Below are 18,503 nucleotides of genomic sequence, written 5' to 3'. Positions count from 1 at the left end.
TTTTTTTTTTTTCTGGTCCACTTTACATGCTAATTTTTTTAGATTATTTACATATTTTTCTAGCATAGAAGGTAGATTTTAATTCAGTAATTATTTATTTATAACAGTAATTAATTACTTACACAAGAAGACTAAAGTTCATGTATGTGTTCCTTTTCTTTTTCTAAGTTTGTAGATAGATATAGATATAGATATAGATATAGATATAGATGATATAGGTATCGATATAGATATAGATATAACCATAATAATGGTATGTTTCATCATGTTTTTCTTTGGATTATGTTTTTATTGTGAAAAATGGTATTCAAAAATGAATATAATATTTCATCAGTAGAATACTGTCTGAAGGAAACCCATAATAAATTCAATACTATTATTTTATAGAGTAATTTATGTCTTTTTCTTACAACCTCAGGGTCAAACAATCCTAAAACAGATGATACAGCTTACCAATAATCACATGAAGCCTCTGTTATAGCTATAAATGCATATATAAAATGTCCAACTGTCACCAGTTTAGCTGTCTTCATATATCTCTGTCTCTACCTTTGTATACTTTTTTTTAACTCACGACTATAAGATTTTTCACTTTTTTTTCAAATTATACATAGTCTTTCAACTGAAAGCATAAAATGGGTGAATCCTGCACATTTATCACTAGCCATTTCTCAGGAACATATCACCAATTTATAAAAGATATGCATTACATTCAAGGCTGATACTTTCTTTGTAATTTCTCTTCTCTATTGTGTGCTATATAGGTGCATAAGTGTGTAAGACTTTAACTAATATGTGCCTTTATCCTACTCATCTGTCTTTTCTCATTTTTTTAAAGATCATAAACTATAATCAGTCAATAACAAGAAGACAAGGAAATATGTTTTAATTTTATAGCTAAAATAGAATTCATTTAAATTGGATTATGTCTTTGGGAATTGGCATAGCCAATAATGATTTTTTTGGTCAGGTTTTAACATTTTAAAAAAATTTGAGTGATGAAGAGGAAAATAAAAATTACTTTTAAATTTAATCATATTTTTGTACATAATAATAGATCAAGCCTTCTACTGAAGAGAACCAGAACAGACAAAAGATAGATCTGAAGAAGCTTGTAAAACAACTGAGACATAAGAACAGGAAGTGGGTTTTGGATAGAGTGGTAGAAAGATTAATTTTACAATCACATTACATTAGAAATAAAGCCATGGGGCTGAGCAGATTTGTTTAAAATACCCTATGGACTAGAGTTCCTGAAACCTACAGTGGTGATGAATGTATACAATTCAAAGTTGGGGTGTTTTTTTAATAGTGAATCATGGGTTAATTTTGATTATTAGTCAGAAAACAGAATAAATCATAGATAATAACAAGAGAGTTGAGATTATTTTAAAATAAACATTCTTTGATAAAATTTAATGAAAACATCATGGAAAACAGGCCTGGAAACACAGTTTCCCTGGAAGGGAAGTCATAGCTCTGCAAACAGTTCATAGAAGAAAAGTAATATTAAAATTTATTTTTAGTAAATTAGTAATTGTAGTAAATTTAGTAATTGTAGTGAGACATTAATTGATATACTTTTGATATGTTCAGTCTTAAACACTTCTGTGAATAAGTCTTGTTTTTCTAGATTATAATCTTGAGATTTAGACATGAATAGCTAGCAATTAGTATGAGTTCTGTACTAACACTTTCCACTATTCATTATACCTTTCATTGTTACAAAATGGTTTCATTCTATTTATCTGTTTGTTTGCCTGTTTATCTCTTTGTATGTGCCTGTATGTGTGCCTTTGTCTGTGTATATCTCTCTGTGTCATATTTGTGTCATATTTATTTTGAATGCCTTTTATGAGATTATATCATTTTAGCCACCACAGTTAACCCAGACAACAAAGTTAAAAAATAAATATTTCTTTTATACATAACTTCAGAAATGTGCTATTTTCTCCAACTAATTGAATCTAACATTTATAGCAGTAGAGATATAGCTATAGCTTTATTTTATCTATGAAGTAACAATTATTAATGATTTATATTAATTGCTTCTCTATTCCCTAAGAAAAAATTACCAGACACAATCAAAACAATATAGAAAGGGTAAGATTCTTTTACTTTATATGTCTGAAAACAATGAATACATTGTTAATAGTTGCAGTGAAGACATATTTGAAATTTAGAATAAGCTTTAGAGAGTGAAAGCTGAAGTCAAAAGCAACTATTCTCATGGTAGAGGATAAGGAAGTAGAGAATGAAGGAAAGAACCAGTAGGTGATATAAACTTTAACATTCTGAGATCAATGAGCTACTTTTACCAGCTCTTCTTTTGGAAAATTGAAGGATTTGTTTAACTACATAATATTGAATAGAAAGAATATTGAGAGAAGCTCTTACTATGAATGTTGAGGAGAAGAATTAGGATTTTTACACTGAATGAATGATTCACTAATGAAAAGAAGACATAATAGTATAGTATGTTAGAATTTAGAATGAAATTAGGAAAACTTATGATAACATTGATATTAAGCCATTGATTTAAAACTCATTAATTTAGCCCATTAGTTTCCCAGGAGTATGGGGGGGAGACATTAATGAAATATCAACATGCAGGTATGGATATTTCATACAGACAGGCCTTTCTGTATCCCCCAGGCTATTGAAAAGTTAGATTTGTATAGGTAATAGTCATCTTTAAAGAAAAGAATGTCCTCTTGGTTCACTGGGCCATTTTCTGGCTTGGATATTTTCTGGATATTTTCCTTTCCAACTCCCATGGTGTCCTTTAAAAGATATCTGCATCATCCATGATACAGAATTCTTTGCAAGTCTACTGTTCATGAGGAGTCATCCCTGGGGTCTTGCTGTCTGTTCTCATAGATGAAATCATATGGCCTGAGGATAAAGAAGATTGACAAAGGTATTTTGAACGTTGTTTTTTATTTTGAATGTGATATCTCTGAAGAGATATTCAGGGAATAATGTTTTTCAGAATTCTCCATAGAATACAAGAGGCTTTCCTAAAAATATGTGATTAGAGTGATGACTTCACTCACCATCAATATTCAAATGCTTATGCTCACAATCACACAAGCTGTGAATATAGCTGCTGGATATTTTGAAATCCATATCTCTCATACTTATTCTGTGGTAGACATTTGTATTTTGTGATGTTCTCTTGGATGCTTATCGTCTGGATCCTGGAGATACCTGTTCTTGTGTGCTGCTCTGATACTTCTCAGTGCATTTTTAAACCACAGTGGAATCGATACAATGATGGAAATGTTGTGATTGCTGCATTTGTTCCTCTTTTTAATTATTTTATCATAAACAAAACGATTGCTTTTAATGTTGAAAAAAAGTATCAAGCCATGTAAGTGCTTTTAAAACTTTATTTAATTTTAGAATTCAATTTCCATTGTCCTCAAGTAAGTTTATATCCACACCAATATAATTTTATGGTTCATCCAGGCTTCCCTCTCTTGTCATCACTTACCTCTTTTTTTGGGGGTATATTTTTATATTCACCTTTTTTTCTTAAGAATAAATGAAAAGTTTGTTTCATTTATTTAATTTAAAATTTTGATGCTGTCAGCCTTTTCTCTAACTTGCTTTGTCTTGACTTTAGCTCAACAGTAGTGAAATATTTTCATGGTCTTTTCTGCAGAAGGAATGTTGAAGAAAAAGTTAACATATTGCTTTAAGCAATTTTCAATGTGTAGTCCTCCTGTAAGAAACAATGCCAATTATTGTAGTGACTATAAAGTTTCTTATGTGATAGTCAAATGACAGGGATTGCCTTTGCTAGCAGTTGCTGATTTCAGAGGAGAAATGTGAAAAAGGGATTTGGAACTTCTTTTATTACAAAGGATTCAGATGACTCACATTTTTTCTTTAATTTTGATTAGAAAACTTTCAGTTTTGTCAATTTTGCCTCATTTTCCCCACTTGATTCCTCTATCTAAGTATTTATAAACTTATAGAGATATGTTCAAGGAAAAACATTGTTATTGATTTTGGCCATTGAGGGTTGACTAGTCAGTTTCATAACTTGTAGAACTAAAGGATGGTGACAGACAAATTGGCACAATTACTTGGATTCTGCTGGAGAAAAAAATGCCTAAAGAAGATTCTTTGTGAATGAAGTAAAATTTGCTTTAATGCATACAGACACTTCTGCAGCTGTAGATCTGTACATTAAGATCTTAAATGGAGGAGTGTGAGTTCAACTCAGTTTAGAACACTATGATGTAAAATGGAAATGCAGATAGGTACTGGGAGTGAAGATAAATGTAAAAGACAGAAACTAATGAGTGAAGATAAATTTAGGTCCTTGTGATATGGTTGTCTTTTTTTCTAAAAATCTGTGTGACGTGCTAAGTCACTACCTGAGGAACAGTAGATCTGGTAAAATGCTAATACAAGAAATGTAGATACAAAGTATATCTTGATAACTTAGGCTGAAGTGGGCACAGCCAAAATGTCCACAGAAATTCAACTATAGTTTCATGCCCACGTGATTATATGAGGGAAGTGGGTTTCTTTTGCCTTTTGCCCTCTTCAGTTTATTTTCCTAAAATTTTGATTGGATGTACATAGACATGTTCATTCTGATCATCATGACTAAAAGGTCATTAAATGTGGGGCCAGCAATATTTCTATTACAGTAATTTTGTGGCTTCATCTCTAATTAGATTTTTTTCATGTTGTGATAAATTAAAAGGTGATAAACACAGACAGTAATGTCCCTCTAGGAGACTAATAACAGGAATTATCTCTACTTGTGTGGGTGAGCATCATTTTTTCACATGTACTGAAAAATATAGTTAACCGAACATATCAAACTTGCTTTTGTACAAGAATGAGCACAAGTGTGGTGGTCAGAATGTGACACATATGTATGATTTTAATGAGTATATTACTTGAAAACATGGACTTCATAATGATTTTTAATCTGATGCATGTGTTTTCTTCCCAATGAGCATTAATTCATGTGATAGAATATAACGTTTTTATAATGTCATTTTTCCTTTTACTGAAAAAATATGGATTTCATGATATATCTTTATGTAAGCATTTTTTCTTAATTATTTTGTAATGTATACATAGTTTCTAATTACAGAAGTGAGTATGTCAATTCTTCTACTTCATTAAACCTTATTAATAGTTTAAATTATAGGAAATTTTTATTTTCCCTTAAATATTAGTGGTTTAACAACATATTAATTTATTTACTGTTTCATCTTTTCTTTGTAAATGAGTTACTAATGCATTCTATGCAGTTAGATTTTCAATGTAATTGATTTAAATAAGGAAATATTAAGAGTCAGCAGTCATTTCCTCCCTTCATTTTTTATCTACTGCTCTATCTGTGCATTTTGAACCTTTATGGCTGTGCTCAAAATACCGGAAAAATTCCATTCTTAAATATTTTGTTTTGTATTTTCCTGATGATCAGAAATTCTGAAAATATTTTAAAGCATCTGCTGGTTGATTATATATATATATGAGATGGAGGACTTGTAAATACACATAATTATAGAAATGACAATTCTTTTTTTAAAAACAAAATTTTAAGTCCATCTATAATACAATTTTTGTTAGGTTATAGTGTGCATGTGTGTCTTTTGCTGGGTTGAATTGTGGGTCCCATGTCTGCCCCACAACCAGCTAGGGTAGCAGCTCAGAGAGGCAGAGGTATGGGAATTTGACTGTGTTCACTCCATGCTGGTGCTGGGCAGACGTTGGGCTATGTGAAGCTGAGGGACTCACTTGGGGGTGAGGAACACAGACTGAGGTCCCACGGGGAGTGAGAGAAGCTCTGGATGTGTCCCATGGGGAGGAGATTCTTGGTTGGGGTGACTCACTTGGCTGGGTCACAGCTGGCTCGCTTGCCTGCTTGGGTGACTGGGCCTCCATGTCTGGGAACGTAGAGAGGTTGTCAGTGGGAGATTAGGCAGCCGCTTGGTAGTTGAAAACCTTCTCCACCATTCCTCACGGCGGGTCTCAAGGAAGAGAGACAGTCCATGGTCTTAAAATGTTTATTGTCATGGTGGAAAATGGATGAAACTATACCCAAGTAGTCTCAGGGCGGGCATGAGGTTAAATACCTTTTGCAAGGAGGAGGGTCTGGGAAGAAATGTTTAATTGGCTATGCCCTCTGGCCTTTATGTAACTCATTAATATGGAGATATGTCTTGAGGCTTTGTGGCCTGTAGTCTACCTGTGGAGGGGCTAGTAGGTGTGTTGTCTTACACTCCTGAAAGGCGTGGATTGACGGAGGTCTTTGGCCTCATGTCAGGAGCCTAGAGTCTGGGAGCACGGTGAAATGTATGCTGTCCCTTTCAGGGAAACCTGTGGGGTCTCTAACCTGTGGAGTCTCTGACCATCTCTAGTCAGTGCTTAACCAAAAACTATGCTGTTCTAATGTTTGAGACTATGACTGTCTGCTCATTTGAAGTAAAATTTTTTATAATATAAATAAATTTTGATTTAAACACTAAAAAAAGAGGTTAATGGTAAAATATCATTATACCAGAAAGTAAAGATGTTTTCATAAAAAGTGATGAGGTTGAGTCAAAGGAATATAGGAACCACTTGTAATGGCTTCCATCTTGCCACATCTGAAAAAAGTGAACACAGAAAGAAGCACCCTGTTGAGCAAAATAAAGCCTCAGAAACCTATACTGGATATAATAAAATAAGTAAAAATTAGAGAAAAAAGTTTCTTGCTTGAAGTAGAAAAATGAGGAAGAGAGGATATAGGTAACAAATAAGTATTTTATAGTCATTATATGTTGGGAAAATGGCTCTTTTGGAAATGGACTTGGCACAGAAGCATGTAGGACACATTCTATCTGTGAGAAATACTCTTTAAGAAAATGATGGTGTTTCATTGTTGATAATCATAACCTTTATATTTTACTTGAATGTTTAAAAAAGTAGCCTGTTGTGCCTCATCTCTTCATAGACACTATTGTGCTGAAGCAAGACAGAGTCTTGTCTTCTATCTGGAATACTGAGGTATACATGTATCAAAAAGAAAATCAGTAGTGAGATGTTGCTGGCTAAATAGCATTTCATATACTTAAGCATAATAGTTGAGGACCACCATCCATTAAATTTCTATGGAGACATATTGAGTGTTTCAAAGGTAATCATACTTTACTTCATGCTTAATATTATGTATTTAGCAAAAATTACTTCTGTTTTTTCTGGCAATGCCTATGAAAAAACTCAGGGCTAAGTGTTCACTTGGGTTTGTGAGGAATCTTCGATTCTTCTAGCCTTTCCTTGTACTATGGTACCTCTTAGTAAAGATAAGTCAATAGCTTTGTTTGGCTTGACTGTGACTTCCTTCAGGAGCACCGAGAGAATCATCTCTGCATTTTAACTTTCCTCATTGTAGACTCAGCAAAAGACAGAATTCACCTTATATCACAGCCAATTTATATTACCTTCAAATCCCATACTCTATGTACCTTAAGTAACTCAGTATGTGTCCATACCTTGAAAAGGAGTTGTAGTTCTTACCCTCTCCCCATTTTGGAAACATTAATCTATCCTAATCTTTATACATAAATTCTTCTTTATTAAAAAATTTCCATCTTTACAACATTTTATTATTTCTTTGTTAATAACATAAGACATACTAGGTTTAACAAAAAAAATTCCGCAATCTATTGTGCCAATATTTACACTGAGGTGAAGAGTAAGCAGTATTTATCTCTTCATTTTAAGTTCTTAATGACATCAAGTTCCCATTTCATCATAGGTTACTCTAAGGAACTAACAAATTCATTGTGTTTACTTACAGAAAAGTGGTAAATGGGTTTCTGATGAGAGAATGTGACTCAGAATTACTAATTTTTTTTTACTCAGTATGTATGAAAAGAATTTTGCGTTTTCTTCATAGATATCCCCTCCAAATTTCTAAAAATATTGGCCTATCATTTCTTCTTTTTATGAAGATATAATAACATTTAAGAAGTCTTGCTCTGATTATATTAGTTCACCTCTAGTGAAGATATGAAGACATGTAGCATGTATCTTTTTTATAATATCATTATCAAAGATGGCTGCCAAGTCTCATAGTTGCTTTCATCTTAATGAGCAACCCCAAGTTAAGTATACAGTAAATGAAGTAGTTGTTATCTGCTCTATGTAAAAACAGCCCCATGGCAAAGTAAATACTTCTTCCATCAGAGAATTTGAGGTCCCTGTGTGATCCATTTTCTTTGAGTTGTGTAAGGAGATAGTGGGAGAGAAAGAGAAAGAGTAAGGCAGATGAGGAGGAAACACGACTGATTTCCCACATGACTGAGGGTTGTGACCTCATAGTGAACTCACTCAGCTATCAGTCTCTTGATTGTATCAATCTCAGAAAGGATAGAAGATAGCAATCAATAAAGAAAATGTTTCACAGAATGACTTGCTGTCAGCAAGGATCCCAAACCACTACAAGATTCAGATACACATGCCAATGTGAAACTGATTGATGTGACCTGGAAATAATAGTCAAAGGCACAAATCTCTATAAGCAGCATTATTCTTTAATAAGAAACACAAAAGAGCTGCAATTTCTCCAAGGAATTTCTCAATGCGGGAGTAGAGTGTGGTGGTTTATAGTATTAAAAGTTAGTATTTGGGAATGGAAGATACTGTTTATTGATTATTTCCCTAATCTGTCAAAATACAGTGGATTTATAAATGTGGATCTCCTTTTATACATGTCAGAAGTCCATTTGCTTCAATACAACTTTCCTGCCCAGAACTTGTAAATTTACCCTAGACTTCTGGTAGTTAAACTATCACTTGCTCTGTATAATGGCCATTCAAATTGTAACCAATATTGGAATGGCAAAAAATTATTTGTTCATTGAAATACAACATTGAAATTATAAAAGTGAGTTCATCAAAATGGTAGGCAGCATGATATAAGTCATCTTCCTCAATATTGACAAATACATTCTGCAGGTTCAAGGTGAAGAACTACCAGTGTACCTTGGCTGTCATATTTGCCACTGAAGAGATAAACAGGAACCCTGAACTTTTACCCAACATATCTCTAGGATTTGATCTCTATAATGTCCAAAGAAGTGAATGGAATATTCTGAAGGAAGCTTTTATTTGGCTCACAGGAATGGGGATAAACATTCCTAATTACGCATGTAGAAGAAAGAACAAGGCTGTTGCTATACTTACAGGAACATCATGGGCAATATCTGCACGTATTGGGAGACTGCTGAGTCTCTACAAATATCCACAGGTGAGGGACATGACTGTGAGGAAATAAGCCAGTATTAAACTGCTGACATTTCATGTGTTTTCATATGTAAAGGAGAGAGACAAAACTCTCATATATCAATGGTAAGAAATCAGATATTTGTTTATGAGGCCTCAAAGACATTACATGAGATAGAGAAGAGAAGTGATTGGACCCTTCAATGGGGTTTTCTAAAACTGCGTATTGTCAAGATTTCTCAATAAAAGTCTCTAGGAATTAGAAGGGGATTTAAAACATCACAAACAGAAGTTAGTCCCTATCAGTCACAAGTGCTCCCTAAGGTCTAAGTTTGCTTTTATATCAGTATTTTGTTTCTGATTTAAAATTCTCTTCAGCTTAGTTTTGGACCATTTGACAGTATCCTGAGTGACCAAGACCAGTTCTCTGCTCTCTACCAGACAGCTTCAAAAGACACATCACTGTCATTTGGCATTGTCTCTTTGATGCTTCATTTCAGCTGGACCTGGGTGGGGCTTGTCCTCCTAGATAACCACAAAGGAACTCAGATTCTATCAGACTTGAGGGCAGAGATGTACAGGAATAAGGTGTGTGTAGCTTTTGTAAAAATGATGCCAGAAAACCTGATTGCATTTGACTATGCATCCAAAGAAACTCTCAAGTGGATCATGATATCATCTGCAAAAGTGGTTATTGTTTATGAAGACACTGAATCTTTACATACTGCAATGCTAAATCTAATGCAATTGGTTATAACATGGAAAGTCTGGGTCATGAATTCACAGTGGGATATAGCTGCTACTCATGATTATTTCTTGTTTGACTCATTGCATGGGAGTCTCTTTTTTGCACACCATCATAATGAGATTGCTGATTTTAGAAATTTTATCCAGACATATAACCCTTCCAAATACCCAGATGATCATTATCTTGCTCTTTTGTGGAGTAAATTTTTCAATTGCTCTTTTTCTTTACAAGACTGTAGAATTTTGGATAACTGTCTGCCCAATGTTTCCTTGGAATATTTGCCTACAAATATATGGGAAATGGATATGACTGAAGAGGGTTACAATATATATAATTCTGTGTATGCTGTAGCTCACAGTCTCCATGAGATGACTCTCAAACAAGTACAAATTCAACCTCATGGAAATGAGCAGGAGAATTTCCACCCATGGGAGGTAATTTCTCTTCCTATATATTTTAACAATAGAACTGTGATATTTTGAGACCTTATCAAAGCATTCAATAAACTATTATACTTCATGTCAGATTACCAAAAAGATATGAGAGACAGTATATAGTTACTTCTCTAAACATCATAGTGAACACATGTGTCAATGTCCATGATGAATAAGTAACAATAAAAAAAATGCCAATTTTGTTTTAAAATAACCTCAGAATTTTCTGATGATAGCATACTCAATTTGAAACTCCACTATCGCTAAATACATTTCAGAACAGAAATAGAACTAGCTCCTAAATGGTAAAATGTTACAAGACACTTAAGGTTGAAAGTCAAAAGGAATGTCTGTTAGCTAACTGTCAATTTGTTATACTTTGTAAATCAACACTGAATTTTACAAATTAATGAATATTTTCCTTAAATAATTGATGTGACTAGCATTTCAGTTTTGGAGAAATAAGTTTGCCATAATCAATATTAATTGGTTAATTCTAGTTTTTGGTTTTTTGGTTTGTGTGTGTTTGTGTGTATATATATATATATATATATATATATATATATATATATATATATATGTGTGTGTGTGTGTGTGTGTGTGTGTGTGTGTGTGTGTGTGTATGTGTATGCTTTATTTTGAGACTGACTGACAGGATAGAAACATGATAATGCCACTTAGGGTGTTTTCATTAGAATTGGTAACAGCTTGTTGTAGCTTGGTTTCCACAACAGGAATGTTGTGAGTCTTTATTTCATTAGGTTCTGTTGAACATTTCTGGAAATAAATTCATAAGATTCTGCAACTCTTCTTTTAAACTTTTTATTGGTTATTTTATTTATTTACATTTCAAATGTTATCTCCCTTCCCGTTTTCCCTCTGCAAACTCTGTATGCCATACTCCCTCCCCTCCTGCCTCACCTCCCTAGCTCCACCATTTTCTCAAGAACATCCATTTCAAAAATGGTGCTGGAAATGAAGTGGTTATGGATCCACAAAATAAATTAGATGAAGAGTATGATATTCTCAACTTCTGGAATTTTCCAAATGGTCTCCGACAAAAGCTGAAAGTTGGAACATTTTCTCCAAAAGCTCCACAGGGTCAACAACTGTTTTTGGCTGACCATATGATACAGTGGGCTATGGGATTTAAAGATGTATGTTGGATCCTATCTCATTACATAGATTTTTATGTATATAAACATTTTTCTAGATGTAAAGATTTCTGTTTCTTTCTAAAGAACTCATCAATATATACACAAAAAACAAACAAACAAACAAACAAAAAAACAATCCTGCAATATAAAAATTTTGTTCTCATATTCTGAGAAATGTGATTGTTAATTTTTTTCATTCACTTCTCCCATGGGTAACTATTTCAAGTAATAAATACAAAGTTTATGCATTAATATTTCATACTTACGCTGAAATCATGCTGATAAGAGGATTGATTTGACTCCAAGATTAGAAAATATCAATGCATTGGCTAATATCATTTGCTTTTTGTTTTAAGGCCCCTGAAAATGTACTTTATCATGGGAGGCACATGTGCATGGGTTAATTACATGACTTATTGCTGAAAAAAGAAAGAGTTGATCAAACATTCAAAAGTGCACACCAGATATAAGCAGCTTAAGAATAGACTTCAATTTGGTTTCATATAACAGAGGTAGTTCATCAAGATTCACACAGTAATGGCTGTAGAACCCTGAGAAGGTGTTTCACATTGGTTCTTCAGTCAGAAGTGATTATAGGTGATTACTGCTCTTCACAATCCTTTTTGTTTTTCATACTGTCCACAAGAACAGCCAACAAAATTTTGGTACCTAATTTAGATTATATCTTGCCTTTTCAATTACTCTAATGTAGGTCATCTTTCACAGAAAGGCCTAATGAATGTGAAGTTTATAAAAAGGCTGCCTCTTCTAATGGTTAGAGAGCTCACAGTAGAACCACTACAGCATTCTAGTTGTCCTTATAGACATGAATTCAGTGACCTAATATCCTCTTATTTTTCCCTATCTTTTACACTCATACAACTGTTTAGAGATTTTTTAATTCTTCAGATCATGATTTTAACATATTGAACTTCATAGAGCATTTCAAACTAGAAGCATTCAAACAATAATTTGATGTTATAAACATAAAAATTTTCGCATTGTTAAATAGTGAAATATAATCTGTTTATTGTTTTAAAACTGTCCACAAGTGAGCATTTACTCTCTTGTATTTAACTCAGGTTCCTCACTCTGTATGCAGTGAGAGCTGTGTTTCTGGATTCAGAAAATCCCCACAGGAGGGTCAGGCTGCCTGTTGCTATGATTGTACTCCTTGTGCAGATAATGAGATTTCCAATGAAACAGGTAAATATCAGTCTCACTGAGAATTTTCCCATCTATACATAGTGTTCAATGTCTAAGCTAATGGAACAGTTTTGTGAAGGAACAGCAGTTATTAGTCCTGCTCTTTCATTTAAAGTAAAAATAATTTAATTTATTGTATTATCACTTTAAATGACAGACTAGCCATTAAGATTCATACTTGATCAATTAGTTTTGTCCCTGTTATGCTTTCTTCCCTGCAGAGAACATCTTTGTCTATCCCAGAGTATTCTACTTTATTTTACCATGACATATAACACAGAGAAAATAAAATACCAACTTTGCACATTTTAAAAAGCAAATTTAGTTCATAATTAGCACAAATTAGTTGTTAGATATGGATGATTCTTACATTTATAATTTCAGTCATGATTCCAGACTCACCAAACGTGATGAGAAATGTATTTGACTTATCCCTTGATTATAAGCACTCACAGACAAAAGAAGGCGAATAAATATTATTTAAAATATTATACATAGAATCTTTGGAGAGTTGAATATGTCTAAAACATAGATAAATGTTGTGGACCACAAAATATAAATTAAGGAAGTATGTAAAAATCCTATCATGAGACTCTTTGATTGAGCAGAGATAAAATTTTAAATCAATAAATGCCTATGTATCATGAAATTGAATCTTGAGTTGTATCACTTCCAAGTTTATTTTATTAAATTAAGCATAAATAATCTGGCAGTACTGATTAACTCCTTATATACAAATGACTATTTTATATAATGTGTTAATAGAATCATTATTAATTATAGAGACAAATGACTACATGTCCAAGTCACACTGGAGGTGTTTTCACAAGGAGATAATTCTATTAAGTTAGGTTTGTGTAATTTAATTCAATAATCTGTGACACATAAATAGGTGAATTTTATCACTTAGAAGCAAATATGTAGCTGTTTGTATTCTAAAGCTAATTTGGTTCCCCGAAACTTTTTGCAAGAGAGGGTTTATACATAGCTTCTGGGAACCTGCCCCCAGTTAATTCTGATTAGTAAATAAAGATGCCAGCAGCCAACAGCTGGAAAGGAGAAACATAGGCATGTTTTCAATTTCCAGGGCTTGGGACAATGAGGAAGGAGAGAAAAGGAGGGCCATGTCTTAGGAGAGGTGCAGGAAAAAAGACAAGAGAGCAGCCATGGGAGAACTAAAAGGTACAGGAAGGAGAACCAGAGCTGCCATGTGAAAAAGCCAAGAGAACATGACCCAGAGGGCTGCTCAATTGGGTCATGCACAGCCAAGATAGAACTTAGAAATTAGTAAGTAACAATAGGCTTACGGTTAGAAGTAGATTGTAACAACATGGATGTTAGGCAGATGCCCAACTATTGTGCTGCTTAAGGCATATTAAAATATAAAAGCTGTGTGTGTCTTTTATCTGGGAAGATAAATGGTCTAGGGTGTGAAGGAACCATGTTTTGAGATTTATTGATATATTCATACTAAAAAAGATATTTAATTACAAAAATGAAGAGAATAGAATTATTCATTTCATGTCCCAATAAAGACAACGAGGAGTATCAATTTGGAATTATTGATTACAGAGCACTTGAGAATTTTCACTATTGAACACTAATTTACTTGAGTCTGAAACAACAAAGAAAAGAGAAGAGCTAGTGCTGGGAAGTGGCTTGGGATAAAAGGTGAACCTGAGCATACACTCATGATACATTTCCTGATCAGATATGGATAATTGTGTGAAATGTCCAGAAAGTCACTATGCAAACACAGAGAAGAGTCACTGCCTACAGAAAGCCTTGAAATTTCTGGCCTATGAAGACCCCTTGGGAATGGTTCTCTCTTGCATGACCATGGGCTTCTTTGTACTCACAACTGCTGTACTTGGTATCTTTGTGAAGTACCACCACACTCCCATTGTCAAGGCCAATAACCAGGCTCTCACTTACATCCTGCTCCTCACTCTGACCTTCTGTTTTCTTTGTCCCTTGCTCTTCATTGGGTATCCCAACACAGCCATATGTATCCTACAGCAGAGCACATATGGAGTTTTGTTCACAGTGGTTCTCTCCACAATCTTGGCAAAAACCATGACTGTTGTTCTGGCCTTCAAAGTTACTGTTCCTGGGAAGATGATGAGGTGGTTAATGATATCAAAGGCCCCTAATTTCATTATTCTCATCTCCACCTTTATTCAACTTTTGCTCTGTGGAATTTGGCTGTACACCTCTCCTCCCTTTGTCGACTTGGATGCTCACTCTGAACATGGATACATCATCATTGTCTGCAACAAAGGCTCAGTTGTTGCCTTTCACTGCATCCTGGGATACCTCTGCTCTTTGGCACTTGGGAGCTATGCTATGGCCTATCTTTCCAGGAAGCTGCCTGACACATTTAATGAAGCCAGGTTTTTGACATTTAGCATGCTGGTGTTCCTCAGTGTATGGGTCACATTCCTCCCTGTCTACTATAGCACCAAGGGTAGGGTCATGGTGACCATGGAAATCCTCTCTATCATGGCTTCCAGTGCAGGGATCCTAGGCTGCATCTTTGCCCCAAAGTGCCATATTATTTTGTTAAGACCAGACAGAATCTCACTTCATTACATCAGGGACAAAGCACATTCTAGAAGAAAAGTGCATTTTACAGATTAATCTACTTGCTTTTAATTACATAGAAGTCTTTAAGCTGGATTAAGCACTGTCCATTCCAGTCAGACCTGCATACTATAGTAGAATAAAGACCAATTTAAATATCATAACCAAAGTCACATAACAGTCAGCTGGATATGCCTGATAGCAGATAATTATATTAAGCTTCCATTAATTCTCTGAAGAAAGCTTGGTGATCAGCTGTATCCAATCATCAGAACCCGTGCTCATATCTTTCTTTGACTATTGATGTCTAAATAATGCTTCACATACATTTCTGTTTATAATTCTTCACTTGGATAAATTGGTCTGTATTCCTTCATTTGAAACCATGTATTATGCAAATCCCACACATTTATGAGTACCTACTTCTTGATAATTTATCATTATTTCATAAAAGATATCTTGTACTCAGAACACATTTTAATTGGTTTCTTTTCTTATATACTATACATTTTCTTAAATGTGTAAGACTTTCTCTGCTACATGCTTTTCATATTGTCACCTCTCACTAACCAATCCTTTTATACTACACAAGCTGTAAACTTACAAAGATAAGGGAGAGGGTTAACTATGTTAAAATCTATTAGTATGCTGAAAACAAGCCACATTCTATTTTTGAGAATTGTTTCATTATGATAACATGTTTTTAAAAGATTTATTTATTTATTTATTTATTTATTTAATGTATGTGAGTACTCTATCTTTATGTAATCCTACATACCAGAAGAGGATATAAGATCCCAGTAGAGATGGCTGTGAGCCACCATGTGGTTACTTGGAATTAAAATTAGGTCCTCTGGAAGAGCCCAGAGTGCTCTTAACTGCTGAGCCTTCTGTCCAGCCCATGAAAACTTTTTTAAAATACATTTTTCATTCAATAAATTGTAATCATAGTTTTCTCTGTGTTGTCTTCTCCCTCATCTTCCATACCTGCCCAAACATCCAACTCTTTGGCTTCCTTTTCTTTTTTTTACAAAACAAACATGAAAATTAAGCAAGCAAACAAAGCAAGACAAATACACAAAGATAAAGCTAAACCATGAGAAACAGACAGACAGACACACAAACACACACACACACATACACACGTGTTCAGCTTTTAAGATATGATAGTGTAAAGCTTGGAGGAGTAACCAACTAACCTCTGTTTTAAATTAAGTCCCATACCAAGTCCAAGTGCTTAGAATAAAGGTAAATGCTACTATTCTAATAGAGGCACATATCACTAAAATCATCACTAATGACATTATACATTGCATATCATGCCACAGAGGTAGTGCTGAGAAGTGGTTGGGATAAAAGGTGAACATGAGCATACACTCATTACTGACCAGATGTGGATAATTCTGTGAAATGTCAAGAAAGTCACTGTGAAAACACACAGCAGAACCACTGCTTACAGAAAGCCTTGAAATACACACACACACACACACACACACACACACACACACACACACACAATGTATGTATGTATATCCTCATACATACATTATGAAGAGAATGAGAGAATATGGAAAGCTGAACCATAAACTGATATCTTTCTCCATCAATTCCTTCCTTTTTTTTTTGCCACTGTACTTTTTTTTTCTTTTCTTTTTATTGGATGATTTATTTACATTTCCTATGTTGTCCCCTTACCCCATCCCCCACCACCCCCTCGGAACCCCCAATCCCCTCGCCCCTCCTCCTTCTTCTCTGTGGATGTAACCTCTATCTACACCCCCCCCACTCCCACCTCCCCACCCTCAAAATTCCCACCCCCTGGGGCATCCAGCCTTCATGAGGTCAAGGTTCTCTTCTTCCACCTATGCCCAGCAGGGCCCTCCACTTTTACATATTCAGCTGAAGCCCTGGATCCCCCCCTAAGTGCTCCCAGGCTGGTGGTTTAGACCCTGGGAGCTGTGGTTGGTTGGTATTGTTGCTCTCCTCATGGGGCCACAAACCCTTTCAGCTCCTTCAGTCTTCACTCTAACTCCTCTATTGAGAACCCCATGATCAGTTCAATGGCTAGTTGTGAGCATCTGCCTCTGAATATGTCTGACTCTTGAAGGCCTCTGAGGAGATATCCATATCAGGCTCTTATCAGCATGCACTTCCTGTCTTCCACATCAGCATCTACCTTTGGTGATTGCACATGGGATAGATACTCAGGTGGGGTGGTCTTGAGACGGCCCCTCCTTCAGTTTCTGTCCCTCACTTTGTCTCCATATTTGCTCCCTTGAGTATTTTGTTGCTCCTTCTAAGAAGGACCAAATCACCCTCACTTGGTCTTCCTTCTTTATGGGCTTCATGTGGCCTGTGAGTTGCATCTTGGGCATTTCAAGGTTCTAGGCTAATATCCAATAATCAGTGAGTGAATACCATGTGTCTTCTTTTGTGATTGGCTTACCTCACTCAGGATGATAATTTCTAGTTCCATCCATTTACCAAGGAACCTCTCGAATTCATTGTTTTTAATAGCTGAGTAATACTCCATTGTGTAAATATACCACATTTTTTGAATCCATTCCTCAGTTGAAGGACATCTGGGTTCTTTCCAGCTCCTGGCTATTATAAATAAGGCTGCTATGAACATAGTTGAGCATATGTCCTTGTTATATGTTCGAGCATCTTCTGGGTATATGCCTAGGAGTGGTATAGCTGGATCCTGAGGTAATGCTATGTCCAATTTTCTGAGGAACCGCCAGACTGATTTCCAAAGTGGTTGCACCATCTTGCAGTCCCACCAACAATGGAGGAGTGTTCCTCTTTCTCCACACCCTCGCCAGCATCTACTATCACCTGAGTTTTTAATCTTAGCCATTCTGACTGGTGTGAGATGGAATCTCAGGGTTGTTTTGATTTGCATTTCCCTGACGACTAAGGATGCTGAACATTTCTTTAGATGCTTCTCGGCCATTTGAGTTTCTTCCGTTGAAAATTCTTTGTTAAGCTCTATACCCCATTTTTTAATAGGGTAATTTGGTTGTCTGGAGTCTAATTTCTTGAGTTCTTTGTATATATTGGATATTAGCCCTCTATCAGATGAAGGATTGGTAAAGATCTTTTCCCAATTTGTTGGTTGTCGTTTTGTCC

General features: G+C 34.8%; 1 protein-coding gene across 1 annotated transcript; it reads left to right on the top strand.

Moving 5' to 3' along the window:
• Positions 1–3,170: 3,170 nt before the first annotated feature.
• LOC114637270 (vomeronasal type-2 receptor 116-like) lies at positions 3,171–15,428 on the top strand. Its single transcript, XM_028785481.1, has 6 exons — positions 3,171–3,373; positions 8,977–9,268; positions 9,622–10,425; positions 11,355–11,582; positions 12,665–12,788; positions 14,500–15,428. The coding sequence occupies exons 1-6, from the start codon at positions 3,171–3,173 to the stop codon at positions 15,426–15,428; spliced, it is 2,580 nt and encodes an 859-aa protein (XP_028641314.1).
• The last annotated feature ends 3,075 nt before the right edge of the window (positions 15,429–18,503 follow it).

The sequence above is a fragment of the Grammomys surdaster genome, unplaced genomic scaffold, assembly GCF_004785775.1.
Source record: "Grammomys surdaster isolate TR1022 unplaced genomic scaffold, NIH_TR_1.0 125243, whole genome shotgun sequence".
In the NCBI taxonomy this organism is placed as follows: Eukaryota; Metazoa; Chordata; class Mammalia; order Rodentia; family Muridae; genus Grammomys; species Grammomys surdaster.
This window is presented reverse-complemented; position numbering and strand designations above follow the sequence as displayed.

What these genes read in the sequence shown, in the direction of transcription:
- LOC114637270 (XM_028785481.1), top strand. Translation starts at nt 3,171, where the DNA reads ATGTTCTCTTGGATGCTTATCGTCTGGATCCTGGAGATACCTGTTCTT. An exon ending in AGAATTTCCACCCATGGGAG is followed by an intron (nt 10,426 to 11,354) that starts GTAATTTCTCTT and finishes TCACCTCCCTAG; the next exon opens with CTCCACCATTTTCTCAAGAA. An exon ending in GGGCTATGGGATTTAAAGAT is followed by an intron (nt 11,583 to 12,664) that starts GTATGTTGGATC and finishes TATTTAACTCAG; the next exon opens with GTTCCTCACTCTGTATGCAG.